This window comes from Pan troglodytes, chromosome 10 (assembly GCF_028858775.2).
Source record: "Pan troglodytes isolate AG18354 chromosome 10, NHGRI_mPanTro3-v2.0_pri, whole genome shotgun sequence".
In the NCBI taxonomy this organism is placed as follows: Eukaryota; Metazoa; Chordata; class Mammalia; order Primates; family Hominidae; genus Pan; species Pan troglodytes.
The window spans coordinates 10,173,707-10,191,254 of record NC_072408.2 but is presented as its reverse complement, the minus strand read 5'-3'; the positions used below and the strand labels follow the sequence as shown (position 1 = coordinate 10,191,254).

Sequence of the window (17,548 nt, the reverse complement as noted above, 5' to 3'; positions counted from 1 at the left end):
ATTATAGGCATGAGCCACCGCCCCCAGCCATGAATTTTTTTTTAATGACAAAGATAAAACCATTATTGAATAACTAATAATAATTAACTTGGTAGACCTGGATCTCCCTTAAGTGATACAAAGGTTGAGAACCTCCCAACTACTTGGGAGGCTGAGGCAGGAGGATGGCCTCAGCCCAGGAGGTCGAGGCTGCAGTGAGCTGTGACAGCACTACTGCACTCCAGCCTGGGCGACAGAGTGGAGTCTCTAAAACACAAACTAAAAACAGAAGTTGAGAAGCAACGGTGAGCCCTGCAGCTCGCCAGCTCTTCCCAGGGATGCCTCCACGCGGTCCACACGCAGCTCCATGAGGTGGGCAGCACCGCGGCCCGGAGGCTCAGGGAGGCTCAGTGCTCCCCCGCCATCCTGGTGCCGTGCAGGTGTGAAGCCAGAACACAGCAGGCCCTTCCACTCATCCTCTCAAGGTGACCATTTCACCCATGTGGCATGAGGCAGCCCACGGAAGGTTTTCAAGAACACAACCTCACTGAGTCCTGTGAGACTGACAGGACTCGTAGGATCATTAAGATGAAGAAACTGAGGCTCTGAGAATTTGGGTGACTAGGGTGCTGAGAGTGGTGATGGTGACCAGGTGAGCTTGGACCAGACTGGCACACGGGGGGCCATGCAAACCAAGGGGTCGGGGGAGATGCACCATAGAGGGCGGTGGGGAGTGGGGAACTGTTCTGAGTAGTGGGCCATTGTCAATGTGGACAAAGCAGTGAAATAGATGAGGTTTGTCCCTGGCCCCTCCTGGCCCCCTCCCCACTGTCCTTTTGGGGCCAAACTTGGACTTTGCTCTCAGAGGTTGTCTCTGATAACCAAAGAGGGAGCTAACTAGTAAGTCTAAGTGTGTGTCTCCTCCCAGGACACTTGGAATTTTCAGGAGGAAAGTGCCCAGGCCAGCCCCCAACCTCTCCCCGCAGGAGGGCATGAGGGACTTGGCAGGCACACCCCTGCGAGCCCGCAGACCTCGGCACTTAACAACTCCATCACGAGGCCGGGGCTGCATCTGCTCAGTGCCTGCCTTCCTGGATACTCGATCTAAACAAACGGCTGGGGCTCAGGAAACTGCGGCCTGGGCAGGGTGGGGCAGGGGTCAGAGGAAGTGGGAAGGACCTGATGGGGAGTGACAGCAGTAGCCGGGCAATGGAGCCACGGAGCCACTAACCGGGGCCGGGAGGGGAACTTGGATGTCACCTTGCTCGCCTGTCACTTTACAGATGAGGAAACTGGAGCACCAGGAGGTCCCAGTGACTCTGCCCAAGCACTCACGGCCACGGGGCAAATCCAGGCCTAGGACCCAGCCTCTCACTCAGGGATTTCTACTGGATCACTGTCCAACCCAGAGCTTAATCACTTTGGGTTCTAGATCCTTTGAGAATATGACAAAATCCTCACAGCAATCTCTCCAAGGCAACTCACATATACATGAAAATTTGCATATTTTATGGAGTTTATGGCTCCCCTTGGTGTCTGTCCAGCCATCCACTGAAGGCTGTCCTTGGGCCCCAGGTCTGAACCTGTGGACAAGGACAAGTACAATTCCCTGAAGCAAATGTGGGCCACACAGCCGGCCCCCAAGGGATTGCCCTAAACCCAGTAGTGGGAAGTCTGTTCACCGTGGTCATCTGCAGGGTCCCGGTGAGTCAGAGGCAGATGAAAGAGGGGAAACAGGGAGCAGGGCTGGGCTCCATGGCTGTGGGAGCTGAGGCTGAGAGGCAGGGAGCAACAGCTGAGGGCTGGTCAGCTGTCCCAGGGAAAAAGGAGCGAGGTGCCAGGCCACAGCTGTGGGGCTCGGGGAACAGCTGGGCTGATGGCAGGAGGAATGGAACTGAGTGGGCAGTGGGGTGTGGCTTCCTAGGAGGCAGAAAGGTCTGTGGTTCCCACCCACTCGTTCTGAGATTCCAGTGTCAGGATCATGAACTGCCAGGGCCAGATGGGACTTTCAAGGTCATCTAATTCAGTGGCTTTTCTTTAATATAAAAAATATTTTTAGAGATGGGGTCTCACAATGTTGCCCAGGCTGAAGTGGCCAGTCACAGGTGCAATCACAGCTCACCGCAGCCTCCAACTCCTGGCCTCAACCTCCAAGTAGCTGGGATTATAGGCGTGCATGCCCAGCTAGCCCAGTGGCCTTTTTTGAGATGGAGTCTCACTCTGTTGCCCAGGCTGGAGTGCAGTGGCACTATCTTGGCCCACTGCGACCTCCACTTCCCAGGTTCAAGCAATTCTCCTGCCTCAGCCTCCCGAGTAGCTGGGATTACAGGTGTGCGCCACCACACCTGGCTAATTTTTATATTTTTAGTAGAGACAGGGTTTCACCATGTTGGCCAGGCTGGTCTTGAACTCCTGACCTCAAGTGATCTGCCCACCTCGGCCTCCCAAAGTGCTTACAGGCATGAGCCACTGCGCCTGGCCTCCCAGTAGCTTTTAAACTGGGTTCTGAGGTCCCTAGAGTTCAAGTTCCAAGGGGTGGGAAAGGATTCGTGGGAGGAGAGGAGCTTTGACAAGAACGGCTCCTCTGGTAACACATCAGGGTGATATTTTGTTGGGGGAAAAAAAGAAAAGGGGCTACATTGCTTTTAAAAAAAAAAAAAATGTTTGCAGGCGAGGCCCAGTGGCTCATGCCTATTATTACAGCACTTTGAGAGGCCAAGGCAGGAAGATCTCTTGAGCCCAGGGGTTTATGACCCACTCAGGCAAAATAGGGAGACCTCGTCTCTATAAAAAAATAGAAAAAAATGGCCGTGCAGTGGCACTTGCCTGTGGTCCCAGATACTCAGGAGGCTGAGGTGGGAGTGTGATTGGAGCTTATGAGGTCGAGGCTGCAGTGAGCTATGACTGCGTCACTGCACTGAGCGTGGGTGACAGAGACAGATCCTGTCTCTAAAAATAAATAAATAAAAATGTTTATAAATGGTCTAGACTTAATGCCTCAAATGTCAGATCTTCCCACCAACTGGCTGTGCAGCCTCTGTCGTCATCACCTCCCTGATGGAGAGCTCACTCCCTCCCAGTGTTCACCCAAAGGCCCCTGGTTCCAGGGTCCCAGAGGCCTGACTCCTGTGGGGAGCAGGGCTACCCCGAGGGGAATGCCAGCAACATCAGGCCCCCCAGGGCCGTCACCTATCAGCAGAGGCCCTGCAAGATGGGGCTGACCCAGGGAAGGGAAGGAACCCCCAGTCCCACAGGACAGGAAGCAGGAAGGAATTCCCCAGCTCCCACAGTACCATAAACGCCACCCCCACCCCCACAGCAGGCGCCCCCCCATGCCCCTGCCACTGCGCATGTTCTAGTCGAGGGCACTGAGGGGCCCTCAAGAAATGAGGGCTGGCGGGTGATCCGGCTGCTCTGAGCCGTGTGAGCCCCTCTAAGCAGGAGCCAGCAAGGGGGGATCCCAGCAGGAGCCTGGCCTCTAGCTCCCAGGGTGTGGGGAGCCAGGCATCCACACACTTGGCCCTCTTGTGCGGATGGGAGAGAGGTTACAGGCCCAACCTGGCTCTCCTCAACAGAGAGAAGCACACTGACTTGCACACCAGCAGCGATGCCCTGACCCCAAAGGGAAGACATGCTGCTGGCCACCACTCCTGGCCACTCCAGCACCCCCACTGCAGTTTCCTTACCTTTAGCTTGGCCTGGATCTCGCGAGCTTTGCGACGAGCCAGCACCTGGATGTGGCTGGAGACCTGTGGCAGGGAGAGAGGGCTCCTGTCTCTACCTCCCAACAACCTGTGTTCCCCAGCCTGGCTTCCTGACTCTCGCCCTCCACAGCCCTCAACCCACATCTGTGGACCAAATGAATGAATGAATGAAAGGGTCAACTGGTGGGGCCTCAGTCCTGCCTTGCCCAGCTAATCCAGAAGCCAGCAATATTTCAGAAGTGCAGTGCCGGCAGGGAGCAGTGGCTCACACCTGTAATCCCAACACTCTGGGAGGCCAAGGCAGGTGGATCACTTGAGGTCAGGAGTTTGAGACCAGCCTCGCCAACATAGTGAAACTCCATTTTTACTAAAAATACAAAAATTAGCTGGGCGTGGTGGCGCATTCCTGTAATCCCAGCTACTCAGAAGGCTGAGGTAGGAGAATTGCTTGAACCCGGGAAGCGGAGGTTGCAGTGAGTTGAGATTGCGCCACTGCACTCCACCCTGGGCAACAGAGCAGGACTCTGTCTCAACAACAACAAAAAAGAAAAGTAGTGCCAATGTTTTACTGTCTGTCCTACTGTCCTGGAGAAGGATGAGATGGGGGCTGATGACTCTCCAGAGAGGCGAGGGGTTTCCTCCTAAGTGATGGCAGCAGGGACCCCAAGAAAACTGTATCACCCGGCCAGGTGTGGCGGCTCATGCCTGTAATCCCACCACTCTGGGAGGCCAAGGCGGGTGGATTACATGAGGTCAGGAATTCGAGACCAGCCTGGCCAATGTGGTGAAACCCCGTCTCTACTAAAAATACAAAAAATTAGCCGGGCATTGTGGCAGGTGACTATAACCCCAGCTACTCGGTAGGCTGAGGCAGGAGAATCACTTGAACCCAGGAGGAGCCGAGATCCTGCGGTGAGCCGAGATCACGTCATTGCACTCCAGTCTGGGTAACATGAATGAAACCCCGTCTCAGAAAAAAAAAAGAAAAAGAAAACTGGACCACCCGTGACACGCCCAACAGGGATAACTCATCCAGAGCTGCCGCCCCTCAAAAGCCTGCGTCTGGTCCTGGGAGGGCCTGGCCCACCTTGGGAGCAGGCTGGTGCTGGGGTACCACCCCCGGGACCCCTACCCGTCTCTTGAGGCCCACCTGCTTCCTGGTGCGGGTCTTCCCTGTCCGGAGCTTGATGTAGCGGGCAATCAGCTCGTTCCGACCTGCGGAGACACCAGCAGCCTCTCAGTGGACAGAAGGACAAAAGGCTGGAAGCAGTGAGGGGGTGCGGGGTACCCTCTACGGAGGAGCCCTGCCCTCACTCTCTGCCCATCCTAAGCGGATTTGTGGGGTGAGGATTCTGTGGGTTCCCTCTCTGGATCACAGGGATCTCCCAGCAGCGAGAGGAAGACAAGGCCTCACTGTGGGGACTGAAACCCGAGAACAAGGTTAGCAGGGTCCGTGGCCACCAACACGCACAGCCTGAGGAACTTCCAGAGCCTCCCTTGACCCCCGGCACCGTTCCTCACCCAGCGCTGGCGGCCTCCTCTCCTCTCCCCACACTTTCTCCTGGGCCTTCTTCACACTTGGGAGGCTCCAGGGAGCTGCCCGGCCCTCGGCCTTGCCCTGTGTGACTGCCACCGTGCCCTCCGCCTCTGTAAATGAGTAGGAGCGTCCAGACTTCTTGTCCTGTCTGCAGGCAGCAGCGGGCATGGGGGGGTGCAACTGCTGGAGACACTTAGTGTCCCTGGAGAGGAGGCCTGAGCCCGTCCGCTCATAAAGAAAAGCCAGTCAGTGCACATGTGCAGCCCCATGGCTGACTCAGACCCCTCAACAAGGAAGGTTGAGCACTCCCCATGGGCCCAGCCCCCGAGGGACTGCTGCAGTGCCTGAAGCAACCTGGAAAACCCCAGAGCATCCATGGTTTCCAGTATTGAAAAAGATGATGGAAAGGGCTTCCTTATTTCAAAGCATTACCTAGTTCAGGAGCAGCATGTGCCCACACAATGGAATCCACCGGTGCTACGGACAGGGACGTGTTCAGAGGACCGGGGGCCAGTTCAGGCTGGGTGGTCAGGCAAGCCCTTGGGTGGCCCTTCACCCCTGGCTAGTGTTAGACCATACGGAGAAGCATCGGATGAGGAGAGGCAGAGCAAGAGGGTTTGAGTGGGGGGATCAGAGGGAGCAGGTGCCAGCCCGCCCTGTGCTGCGGAACCGGGAGGGCTTGCGGCTGTCCGTGGGAGGCAGCTGCTGATGCCCGGGGAGGTGAGGGGAGTGGGCTGCCTGCCACCTGGGTTGTAACCAGAGTGCACGGCCAAGGCCAAGCTGACCCCCGAGCTGACCTTTCCCCAGTGCCAAGGCCGAATTAAGAGGCTACTCTCCAGAGGTCTGCCAGAAAAGGTGAGCTGGCCTGGGACCACTGCCTCGTCTGTGTCAGAGGAAGGAGTCGGGGGAGAATTGGAGTCTGGGGACACTGTCTGTGGTCTGATCTGCACCTGAAACCCTGAGTCCACAAGATGTCTCCTCTCAAAGCTTTCTAGGGAAAGGCTTTGGCGGTCCAGTGAACGGTCGACAGTTCTACCCCAGGTCTAACTAAAGCCACCCATGCAGCATCTCGGGTCTAAGTCATCACCGGTGGGTGAATGAAGTAGGGCCACAGACCTGGGAGCTGGTGAGCCAGGCTAGAGCCTGGCAGCTCCACCAATGAGCTTTGGGAGCACGGTAAGTCTCTTCCCTTTAAGGACTTTCACTCAGCCTTCTCTTCTTTTTTATCTTTTTATTTTATTTTATTTTTTTTAGACGAAGTTTCGCTCTTGTCCCCCAGGCTGGCGTGCAATGGCACGATCTCGGCTCACTGCAACCTCCGCCTCCCAGGTTCAAGCGATTCTCCTGCCTCAGCCTCCCAAGTAGCTGGGATTACAGGTGTGTACCACCATGCCCAGCTAATTTTTTGTATTTTAAGTAGAGGCAGAGTTTCACCATGTTGGCCAGGCTGGTCTCGAACTCCTGACCTCAAGTGATCCACCCGCATCAGCCTCCCAAAGTGCTGGGATTACAGGCGTGAGCCACTGCACCCAGCCCAGCCGTCTCTTCTTAAATCTAGTTCCTTTAAGGTTTTTCCCGCAGATTCTTCCAAATTTCTACAGATATAGGAAATAGACCTCAACGCTGGCTCAGTGAGAACACTCTGTGGCTCAGTTTCCTTTTCTGTAAAATGAACATGCTCTAGGCCCAAGTAAGTAACCCAGCTCAGAGACTAGTCTACGGGCAAGGAAAAGCATGAGGGAGGAAGAGAGGTTCCCAAGAGCTGCGAAGTGGGTGACAGTGTAGCAGGAGGGATGGGGATGGCAGACCATCTGGGATACGGTTCTTGGTTGCTCCTCTGGCCTGTCCCTTGCACACAGGATATCGTGTGCTCATCAGTTATCCGTGTCTGTCTTTCCTTGTTAGACTCTCAACAGCTCAGAGGAAGAGACTATGCCTCCATTCAAGTCTGCATCTCCAGTACCTGGCACCTACTCACTGAATGAATGAATGAGTCTGGTGTGGCTCTACCTCCAAAACACATCCAGAATTCATACAGCCACTGTGCACCACCGCACCCTACAGGGTCCAAGCTCCCGCCATCTCTGACTTGGATTAGGATCATCACCTTCCACCTGTATTCCCTGCTCCAAGTCCATGCTCAACACAGCAGCTGCAGCGACCCTATCGAAATTCAAAAGCCCTCCAATGGCTTCCATCTGCCCCAGATTAACAGTGTCCAAGTCCTTACAATGGCCTGGAAACCCCTGCAGGATCTGGCCACCCCAGTTCAGTCACCTCTCTGATCTAGTCTACCCGATCCATCCTAAACTTCTTGCTGTCCTGAAACACACCAGGCCCACACCTGCCCCACTATGGTCCTTGTGCTTCCTGTTTCTCCTCCAGGGAACACTCTGCCCCAGAGTCCCACACCACCTGCACCCCTTGGGTGCCACTGTCTCTTCCCTGACCACCCCACTGAGGGTTGAAATCATACTCCTACCCGCCCACCCTGGCACCCACTGCCTTTACTTTTCTCCACAGCACCTTCTAGCATAATACATAATCTAACTTATTTGAGTACTGTCTGTGCCCTCACCCCCGTCAGAACCACAGTCCATGCAAATAGGGATTTTTGGTCTATTTATTCACTTATTTATACCCACCACCTAGAAAACTGCCTGCACATTGTAGGCGCTCAATAAATACTTGCTGCCTGAATGATGAGGGAATGAATGCTAAGATGCTGGTCAGATGTCCCGTAACTGTTTTAGCCTTCTAAGACAAAGGGGTAAGTTAAATACATGCAAATAACCTTTTACTTCTGATTAGTCCAACGTAACTTTTAAGGCGTGTCCTATCCTGGTCTCATTGAACTTTTCTGTACATGAGCAAACCCAGACTTTTGTGAGGCCTAAGACATTTAGCAATTGGGAGGCTCCCTTTGGGAAAAAGAATTTTAAAAATACAAAATTAGGTTAAAAACTTGGGGGCAATGGACATATTCATTATCTTGATGGTGGTGATGGCTTCACAGGTGCATACATCTGTCAAAATGTATCAGCTTGGCCACTTTAAGCATGTACAGTTTGTTGTAATGTCAGTTACACTTCAATGAAGCAAAAATTAAGTTTAGGGACTTGGAAGGGGCCCATGTAAGTGCTGGGTCCTAACGCGTAAACCTCATTAACTTCACAGTAAATCCACCTCCTCCCTGCAATGGGCAGGTAATTATACCTATTTGCCAGAGAACTGCACCAGATCACCCACAGCAGACCTAGGACTAACTGCCCAGGTGTGACTCTTGGCTCAGGTGCTTGAATATGGCCCGAGGCCTGGCCAAGCAAGGATGCTTAGTTAATGGAACCTCCTCTCATCAGGCAGGACTGCCCCGTAACAGTGCTGCTTCCTCTGCAGCCTGTGGTGAGAAGCAGTAGGGAGGCCTTGGCCCCCATCAGCTGAGACCCTAACCCCAAACATCACAGAGGACTCAGCCTCTGCAAGGAGCCCCTGCCCACCACCCCACAACTACCCTCACCCTCTGCCACAAGGTTCCAGGGCTCTGCTGCTAGAAAGGCCGTCTCAGCCCCGGGCGAGAGGCTAGTAATGGGGCGGGACAGGAGCCACACCAAGGGTCTAAGGCAAGCTCAGCCGTCTTCTTTTTGTTTTGTTTTGTTTTGTTTTGAGAGGGAGTCTCGCTGTCGCCCAGGCTGGAGTGCAGTTGGTGTGATCTCGGCTTACCGCAACCTCCACCTCCCGGGTTCCAGTGATTCTCCCACCTCAGCCTCCCAAGTAGCTGGGATTACAGGCGCACACCAGCACACCTGGCTAATTTTTGTTATTTTTAGTAGAGACAGGTTTTACCATGTTGGCCAGGCTGGTCTCGAACCCCTGACCTCAAGTAATCTGCCCATCTCAGCCTCCAAAAGTGCTGGGATTACAGGCATCAGCCACCACACCCGGCCCATCTTTGTTTTTTTTTTCTTTCTTCTTTATTTTTGTTTATTTTTATTTTTCATTTTTTTGAGATGGAGTTTCGCTCTGTTGCCTAGGCTGGAGTGAAATGGCGCGATTTTGGCTCACCACAACCTCCGCCTCCCAGGTTCAAGTGATTCTCCTGCCTCAGCCTCCCAAGTAGTTGGGATTACAGGCAACGTCCAGCTAATTTTGTAGTTTTAGTAGAGACAAGGTTTCTCCATGTTGGTCAGGCTGGTCTCGAACTCCCAACCTCAGGTGATCTGCCCACCTCAGCCTCCCAAAGTGCTGGGATTACAGGTGTGAGCCACCACGCCTGGCTTTTCTTTCTTTTTTTAAACTGTACATTCTGGTTGACTAGCCCTTATCTAAAATGCTTGAAACCAGAAGTGTTCCAGATTTGGGGTTTTTTTCAAATTTGGGGGCTATCTGCACTATATACTTGCCAGCTGAGCATCCCTAATCCTAAAATCCGAAATCCAAAACGGTCCAACGAGCATCTCCTTCAAGGCGCACATCTCAAAAAGTTTCGAACTTTGGAGTATTTCAGATTTTGAATTTTCAGATTTGGGATGCTCAACCTGTATTTATGGGGTACAAAGTGATGTTATGATATACGTATATAACGTGCAATGATTGAATCAAATAATTAGCATATCCATCATTTCAAATACTTATCATTTTTCATGATGAGAACATGAAATTTACTTTCTTAGCAACTTATGAAAAATGCAATATGTTATTATTCGCTACAGTCACCATGCTGGGCAATAGGTCTCCAAAAACATTCCTCCTTGACTGGGCGTCATGACTCACACCTATAATCCCAGCACTTTGGGAGCCTGAGGCAGGAAGATCGCCCAAGCCCAGGAATTCAAGATCAGCCTGGGCAACATAGTGAAACCCACTCCATCTCTACAAAAAAATAAAAATAAGTCTGGGTGCGGTGGCTCACGCCTATAATTCCAGCACTTTGGGTGGGCAAGGCAGGTGGATCACGAGGTCAGGAGATTGAGACCATCTTGGCTAACACAGTGAAACCCCGTCTCTACTAAAAATACAAAAAAAATATAGCCGGGCATGGTGGCGGGCGCCTGTAGTCCCAGCTACTCGGGAGGCTGAGGCAGGAGAATGGCGTGAACCCAGGAGGCAGAGCTTGCAGTGAGCCGAGATTGCACCATTGCACTCCAGCCTGGGCGATAGAGCGAGACTCTGTCTCAAAAAAAAAAAAAAAATAAATAAATAAATAAAAATAATAAAAATAAAAATAAAAAATTAGCCAGGCGTGGTAGCACATGCCTGTAGTCCCAACTACTCAGGAAGCTGAGGCAGGAGGGTCACCAGGAGATTGAGGCTGCAGTGAGCTGTGATCACACCACTGCACTTCTGCCAGGGAGAGAGAGTAAGACCTTGTCTAAAACAAACAAACAAAACGGAAAAACAAAAACTAGAAACCAAAAACATTTCCCCATCTAACTGAAACTATATTCTTTGACCAACATCTCCCCGTCACGCCCACCCCAGCCTCCAGTAACCACCATTCTACTCTCTGCTGCTGTGAGCTCCACTGTTTTAGATTCCACCTCTAAGTGAGCCCTCTCGGCATTTGTCCTTCTGCGTCTGGTATATTTCACTTGGCATACTGTCCTCCAGGTTCTGCGTCTGGTATATTTCACTTGGCATACTGTCCTCCAGGTTTGTATTTGTTAAAGTTGTGCTTTTCCCTGGCTGTCTGTGGAGCTTCCTCCTCCTCTCCCTTTTTGGCTCATCTCAGACCCTCCAGCCTCGTTGTGCTGGTCAGGGGAGATGCCGGCAGTTGAGAACCCCCCGTGAGGGAGTGAAGTGTGGGGTGTCTGTGGGTGTGTGAGCCAAGGGGACCCAAGCAGCTTCCTTCCTGCCACCAGGGGTGCTCTAGAGGTCAACGCAGCCATCTCCCTGCCTCCAGGCCAGCTGGCATCTAATCCAGGCTTTACACACAGAGGGAGCTGCCGTGGCCTGTCACTCCTGTGAAAATGTTAATGACAATGAACACTTGCTGCATACCTCATCAGTACAAGTATCTGTGCGGATACGGATATGTATCCTGTGACAGCTTTATCTGCATTCACCCTTTCGATCCTCACAACAGCTAAATGAGGGTGGTACTGTCATCCACGCTACGGACAGGGAAACAGCAAGGCTGAGAAATTTCCTCAGGGTTCATCGACGCTATGGACATGGAAACAGCAAGGTTGAGAAATTTTCTCAGGGTCGCAGGCAAGCATGTGGCTGAGATTCGGGTCCATGTAGTCTGGTGCCAGTGCCCATCTGTGGCTACTGCATGGTACCACTCCGAATGAACAGGGAATTGGAGGTCACTTCTCTCAGAAGCAGGGCTGGACCACGTGACTCTAGAGGTCCTGTTTAGCCTGATGATGATGAAATGGAAGCCCAGAGAGGGGAAATGACTTATTCACAGTCTCATGGCTTGCTAGTGTCCCAGGCACCACGAGAAGGTATGTTTTCCAAGGCTGTCCCCAGTGCTTCGAGAGTATTACATGCTGGCCATTTCCCCCCAGGATATGCTCCCCCAACAGGGCTGAGCTTCCTCCGCAAGGGACGATGCTGCTCCTTCCCTTTGGATCAATCCCCCCGATTCCTAAGTCTCTGCATGAGGTAAGGTCCTGGAGGGAGATCCAACTACTTGGACCTGAGGTCCTGCCCACCAGTCATGGACAGTGGTACCCACAGCTGGTGGGAGCCAGCGTATCCTGGATCATGTAGACACCAGAAGGCCCCCAGAGTCAGGGGCAAGAGGGGAAGGGAGTAGGGAGCGTCGGCCTACAGGTAGAGCGTGGGAACCACAGTGACAGCCGGCAAAGAAGGGCCATGGCAGTGAGAAACTTGTAAAGCACCCAGCTGAGGTGGTGGCGGTGGGAGGGGCTTGTCCTTGTCCTTGTCCCAGCTCTGCCCCTAGCTGCATAACCGCAGGCTTCCCCCTCTGGTGGCTGAGAACACAGGCTGGGGAAGGAGGAGGCCAGTCAGGCAGCTGCGCATTGCAACGTGGCAGGTGGCCTCGGCCAACCCCAGGGCAGGCCTGGGTGGGGATGGGAAGGACGCCCCTGCCAGACTGTGGGCCCATCTGTCCATCTGTCAGAGCACATGTGTCCGACAGCCCCCAGCTCACACCCACGGCCCCACCCCACCAGGGGCGAAGGCTGCCCGTGGAGAAACAGGAGCCTTGGCCTAAAGGCTGAGGGTGGAGCATTCCTGATGCAGCGTCCACGAGGAATCTCCGCTTTCTCCTAGCCCCACACCCAGCCTCACACACACCCTGCCGGCCACCTCCGCCACATAGCACCGCTGAAAACGTTACCCCAGCTGCAAAATCCTGCCTGGGCTAGGTCATTTCTGTATCTCATTTCCTCTGTGCTGAGTCCCCTCTCTCCATGGCAGCCCACCCACTAGACCATAAACTGTTAAATGGCATGGAGTAAGTAAAGCACGCACCACTCAGCAGAGGGCCAGCAAGGTCAGCGATTACTGTTAATATTGTTAACGAAGCCCTATTATAATGAATGCTATTAGCTTTCAAACTTGAAAAGGACTGAGGAGCTGAGGGCACAAGCCTCCCCACCCAAGAGTGGGTGGAAGTGTGTGTGGACATCTTTGGTTCACTGTAGGCCTCTGGTGGAGTGAGCAAGTGCCACACTGCACCCCTGTAGGTTGGGGCTCAGGGAGAGGAGGCTGGGCCCATCCTCGCTGCCCCACCCTAATCCCCAATGGCCTGGAAGCGGGGGCCGGGGTGTGTGTGTGGGGGGGTGCAGCTATCCAGGGATCAACTGAAGCCATAAACACCTGGGGCTGGAGGAGGAGGCTATTTGTGGAGAAGGAACTTCTGACTGAAGCCTGAGAAGGCAGCAATTGGGCCTGACATTTGAGCTGTTCCTACCATTGTCCCTGGAGGGCTCTGAGGCTTCTGGTGAAATCAGCCAGGCTTCAAGGCCACAGCTCCAGGAAGCCCCAAGAAGCTTGCACTGCTCCCCACCCAAGAGGGCATGCCCATTCCTGCCTCAGTGTCCGTCCTAGTCATGCTCCCCCGCCACACTGTGAGTTCCTTGAGGGCAGGTACGTGTTCCCCTCACCCCTGTGCTGTGCATTTGGCACCTACTGTGTGCTCTCATCCCTACTACAACACTAGAAGGCAATGTCTTATTCCAATAACCTCATGGAAAGATGCTCCACAACACTAATCATCAGGGAAATGCAAATCAAAAACCACGAGATAGCGCTTCACACCCACTAGGATGGCTATGATCCAAAAAATGGAAAATAACAAGCGTTGATGAGGATATGCGAAATCAGAACCTTTGTTCATTGCTGGCGGGAATGTAAACTGATACAGCTGCTGTGGAAAACAGTTTGGTGGTTCCTCAAAAACTCAAACATAAAATTACCACATGAGCTAGCAATTCCAATCCCACAAGAACTGAAACCAGGGACTCAAGATACCTGTACACCAATGTTCACTGCAGTATTAGTCATAGTAGTCAAAAGGTAGAAGCAATACAAATGTCTATCCACAGGTGAACAGATAAGCAAGATGCAGTCTCTCCATACAATGGAACATTACCTAGTCTTAAAAAAGACGGAAATTCTGACACACGCTACAACATGGATGAAGCTTAAGGACATTATGCCAACTGAAATAAGCCAGACATAAAAGAGGAAATATGTATGATTACATTTTTTTTTTTTTTTGAGATGGAGTCTCACTCTGTCATCCAGGATGGAGTGCAGTGGCATGATCTCAGCTCACTGCAACCTCCACCTCTCAGGTTCAAGCAATTCTCGTGGCTCAGCCTCCCGAGTAGCTAATTACAGGTGCGCACCACACCCAGCTAATTTTGTAATTTTGTATTTTTAGTAGAGACGGGTTTCACTGTGTTGGTCAGGCTGGTCTCGAACTCCTGACCTCGAGGGATCTGCCTGCCTTGGCCTCCCAAAGTGCTAGGATTACAGGCATAAGCCACATGAGCCACCACGCCTGGCCTGATTCCACTTTTTTTTTTTTTTTGAGACAGAGTCTCGCTTTGTTGCCCAGGCTGGAGTGCAGTGGCATGATCTCGGCTCACTGAAACCTCCGCCTCCCGGGTTCAAGCAATTCTCCTGCCTCAGCCCCTGAAGTAGCTGGGATTACAGATGCACACCACCACACCCAGCTAATTTTGTAATTTTGTATTTTTAGTAGTGACAGGGTTTCACCATGTTGGCCAGGCTGGTCTCAAACTCCTGACCTCTTGATTCACCCGCCTCGGCCTCCCAAAGTGCTGGGATTACAGGCGTGAGCCACCGCGGCTGGCTTGATTCCACCTTTATGAAATGCCTAGAATAGGCAAATCATAGAGACAGAAAATAGAACAGGTTACCAGCGGCTATAGGGGCAGAGGGGAATGGGGAATTATTGTTTAATGGGTACAGAATTTCTATTTGAGATGATGGAAAAGTTCCGGAAATGGATGGTGATGATGGTTGCACAAAAAGGTGAATGTACTTAATGCCACTGACCTGTACACATAAAAATGGCTTAAATGGTTAATTTTACGTAATGTATATTTTTCTCACAATAAAATAAATAAACCAAAACACCTCCCACAAAGGTAGTAGTATTATGACCTCCACTTTACAAAAGGAAAATGAAGCCCAAGGAGGTTAAATAACTTGCCCAAGGTCACGCCAGCTCTCAGGGACAGAGTAGATTTGAACACTCCCGTCATCAAGCCTCCAGGCACCTGAAGTCAGGGTTGCAGGCCATAGGGAGGAGCATAGGAGCAGCTGGAAACCCACAGGGCAACAAAGCAAAGAGGAGCAGAGAATCCTGCAAATGAGGCCATGGTGAAGAAGCGGGGGCAGGAGCCCAGGTGAGACTCCGTGACCTCTGTCCCATCACCTTTGTGAAAAGACCCTCGACGTGCTCTATCTAGTCCCAAACTCAGCCTGAGTCTGGTCCCGGTTCTGCCTCTTATTAGCTGTGTGACTCATCCAGAAAACGAGGGAATCCCTTCACCTCTGACAGTCTGAGGAATCAACAGTGCTTTGCCCTGATCCTCCACCAGGGTCCCCCAAACCCACCATGTGAAGTCTCGCCTCTAGGCTGATGCTCACAATCTCTCCACCCCCTTGCCTGGAGCACTGCTATGGTTTGAATATTAGTCCCCTCCAAAATTCATGTTGAAATGTAATCCCCATCTGGCAGTATTGACAGGTGGGCCTTTAAGGAGTGATATGGCCCTGAGGGCACTGCCTTCACGATGGATTAATCCACTCAGGGATTAATAGGCTAACAGAGCGCAGGAGTGGGACTGGGGGCTGTCTCAGAGGAAGAAAAGGCCTGAACAAGCACACTCGGCCCCCTCGCCACGGGATGCCTACACCACCTCGGGACTCTGCAGAGTCCCCTCCAGCACGAAGGCCCTCACAGATGCAGCCCCTCAACCTTGGACTTCCCAGCCTCTGTAACTGTAAGGAATAAACTCCTTCTTTATAAATTACCCAGTTTCAGGTATTCTGTTATCAACAACAGAAAACAGACCAAGACAAGCACTCACCCTCAGCTCTGCTTCCTTCAGGAAAACTCCCAAGATAAATCTGGTTAATATCGGCTGTGGACAACCCCAGTGTCTGCTTGGGTGGCTAACTGTCCAGAGAAGTTTTTCCTGCCCCTCTCATTAGACCATGAAGTCGTGGAGAGCAGAGACCACACGGCCTCAGCCCAGCCTGCCCAGTGGGGGGTGGTCACTTAATCAGAACTGACGGGCTGCTAATAGGATGGCCCACCTGGGACACAGGAGGGGAGAAGCAGAGAGAGAGGCAGGGAAAAGAGGCAGGAAGACTCGGGAAAGTCAAGAGCAACCTCAGGAAGGTGAGAAGCATAGGAGGCAGAAAGGGATGAATGCAGAGGGAACCCCAGAGCCAGCCACAGCCCTCCAGAGAGCAGGAGGCGGGACGCGAGCCCACCCGGCCAGCACTGAGTGTGAGGAGCGGGGAAGGCGGGGAGCAGGCAGAAGGGGGCAAGAAGTTGTTCGAGTCCCACCACCTGCACGCTAGGCTAGGCCGACTGTGAGCCTGGCCAAAGGAGGTCAGCGTGGCCAGCGTTGGCTGTGCCAGGGGGAGGGTCACACAGTGACAGGGCAGAAATGAAAGCGGCCGTGAGCAGGAGCAGGCAAGCACCCCGGGCTGGGGAGCCGGCCCAGGAGGGTAAGAGGTGCTCAAGGGGAGGGCCGGAGCCAACAAGCGTGGGAGACTCAGCTCAGAAATAGCAGGTGTTAATCTGCCGTGCTGCTTTGCATGTCATCTGCATGTCTGCCTGGCCTTGGTCAGCGTGTCCTATGCTGGATGTGCCGTGGGCGGAGCTCGGAGCAGCCTAACCCCTGTCCTCAAACAGCTAAGGCCCGGTCCCCAGGTCGGGAATCATCCTCTTAGCCCCACCCCGTACCCCACCGGGCCGGCCCACTTGGAAAGGGGCTGGTGGCCTTTGGATGCAGGGAAGTGAGCGGGGAGAAAAGACCAGAGCTCTGGGGATGCTGGAAGCAGCTGGGGGCTCAGAATGGGGCTGGGGTACACAGAGGATGGGAAGCGCAGATCCCCCAAGGGAAGATGAGAAGACAGGAGGGGAGCAGCCATGGTGAGCTGAGGTCTGAGTCAGCTCTCAGCTCGGCCTCCCATTCCGCCTCCCAGAGGGCCCATCCCACACACTGCGGGTGAGCTCAGAGCTATCTATAGCTCCCAGCCGGGCTGGTCAGCGCTGCCTGCTGAGAGCCCTCCATCAGTCCCCACGCAGTCCTGCCTTGGCTCGGCCCCCGGGACTGGTAAGAAGAGACGGGGTGAGCGGGTGTCTGGATCCCAGCAGAACCTATTCTCATGCAGGACAGGTGCTGTGGGGGCTGGGCGGTTGTCAGAGCCTGCAGTACAGCCTCCAGGGCCCTGCCCAGGGCCTGACCCACCTGGAGCCAGGGCCAGGCAGTGGAGGAGCAAGGCCATTCAGCTGACAGAGGAACGCCAAGCTCGGAGGCAGGAGAACTGGGTTAAAGCCCCACTCTCCACTTCCAACTTGAGAGACTGGGAGAAACTCTTGGCTTCCCTGAATTTCCATTTCTGCATCTGCAAGCAGAGGTGCCATTCCTCCCTCCTTGAAGGGACCCTTGAAAGGACCGAAAGATCACGGATGCCCAGGATGCTGGGAGCGCTGACGTGTTATGAAGCACAGTGAAGCAGCACCTCTGCCCCTCCTCACTCTTCCTCCAGGCCCTCCCGAGCGTCCCCATCCCATGCCCCTCCCTGGGTCTCAGCACAGGGGAGGAGCAGCATCCGAGATGCCAACATGGCCAGGACAGTT

General features: G+C 53.4%; 1 protein-coding gene across 4 annotated transcripts in view; it reads right to left on the bottom strand.

Annotated features, from left to right (window-relative positions):
* Positions 1–17,548, bottom strand: part of TEAD4 (TEA domain transcription factor 4) — an 86,237-nt gene that overhangs the window by 28,899 nt on the left and 39,790 nt on the right. For all 4 annotated transcript variants that reach the window (XM_508934.8, XM_063785400.1, XM_054663010.2 and 1 more), the window contains 2 exons: positions 4,834–4,898; positions 3,666–3,728 (listed from right to left, as the gene is read on the bottom strand). In XM_508934.8, coding sequence (XP_508934.4) covers positions 3,666–3,728; positions 4,834–4,898 — 128 coding nt within the window. The remainder of the gene's footprint in view (positions 1–3,665; positions 3,729–4,833; positions 4,899–17,548) is intronic.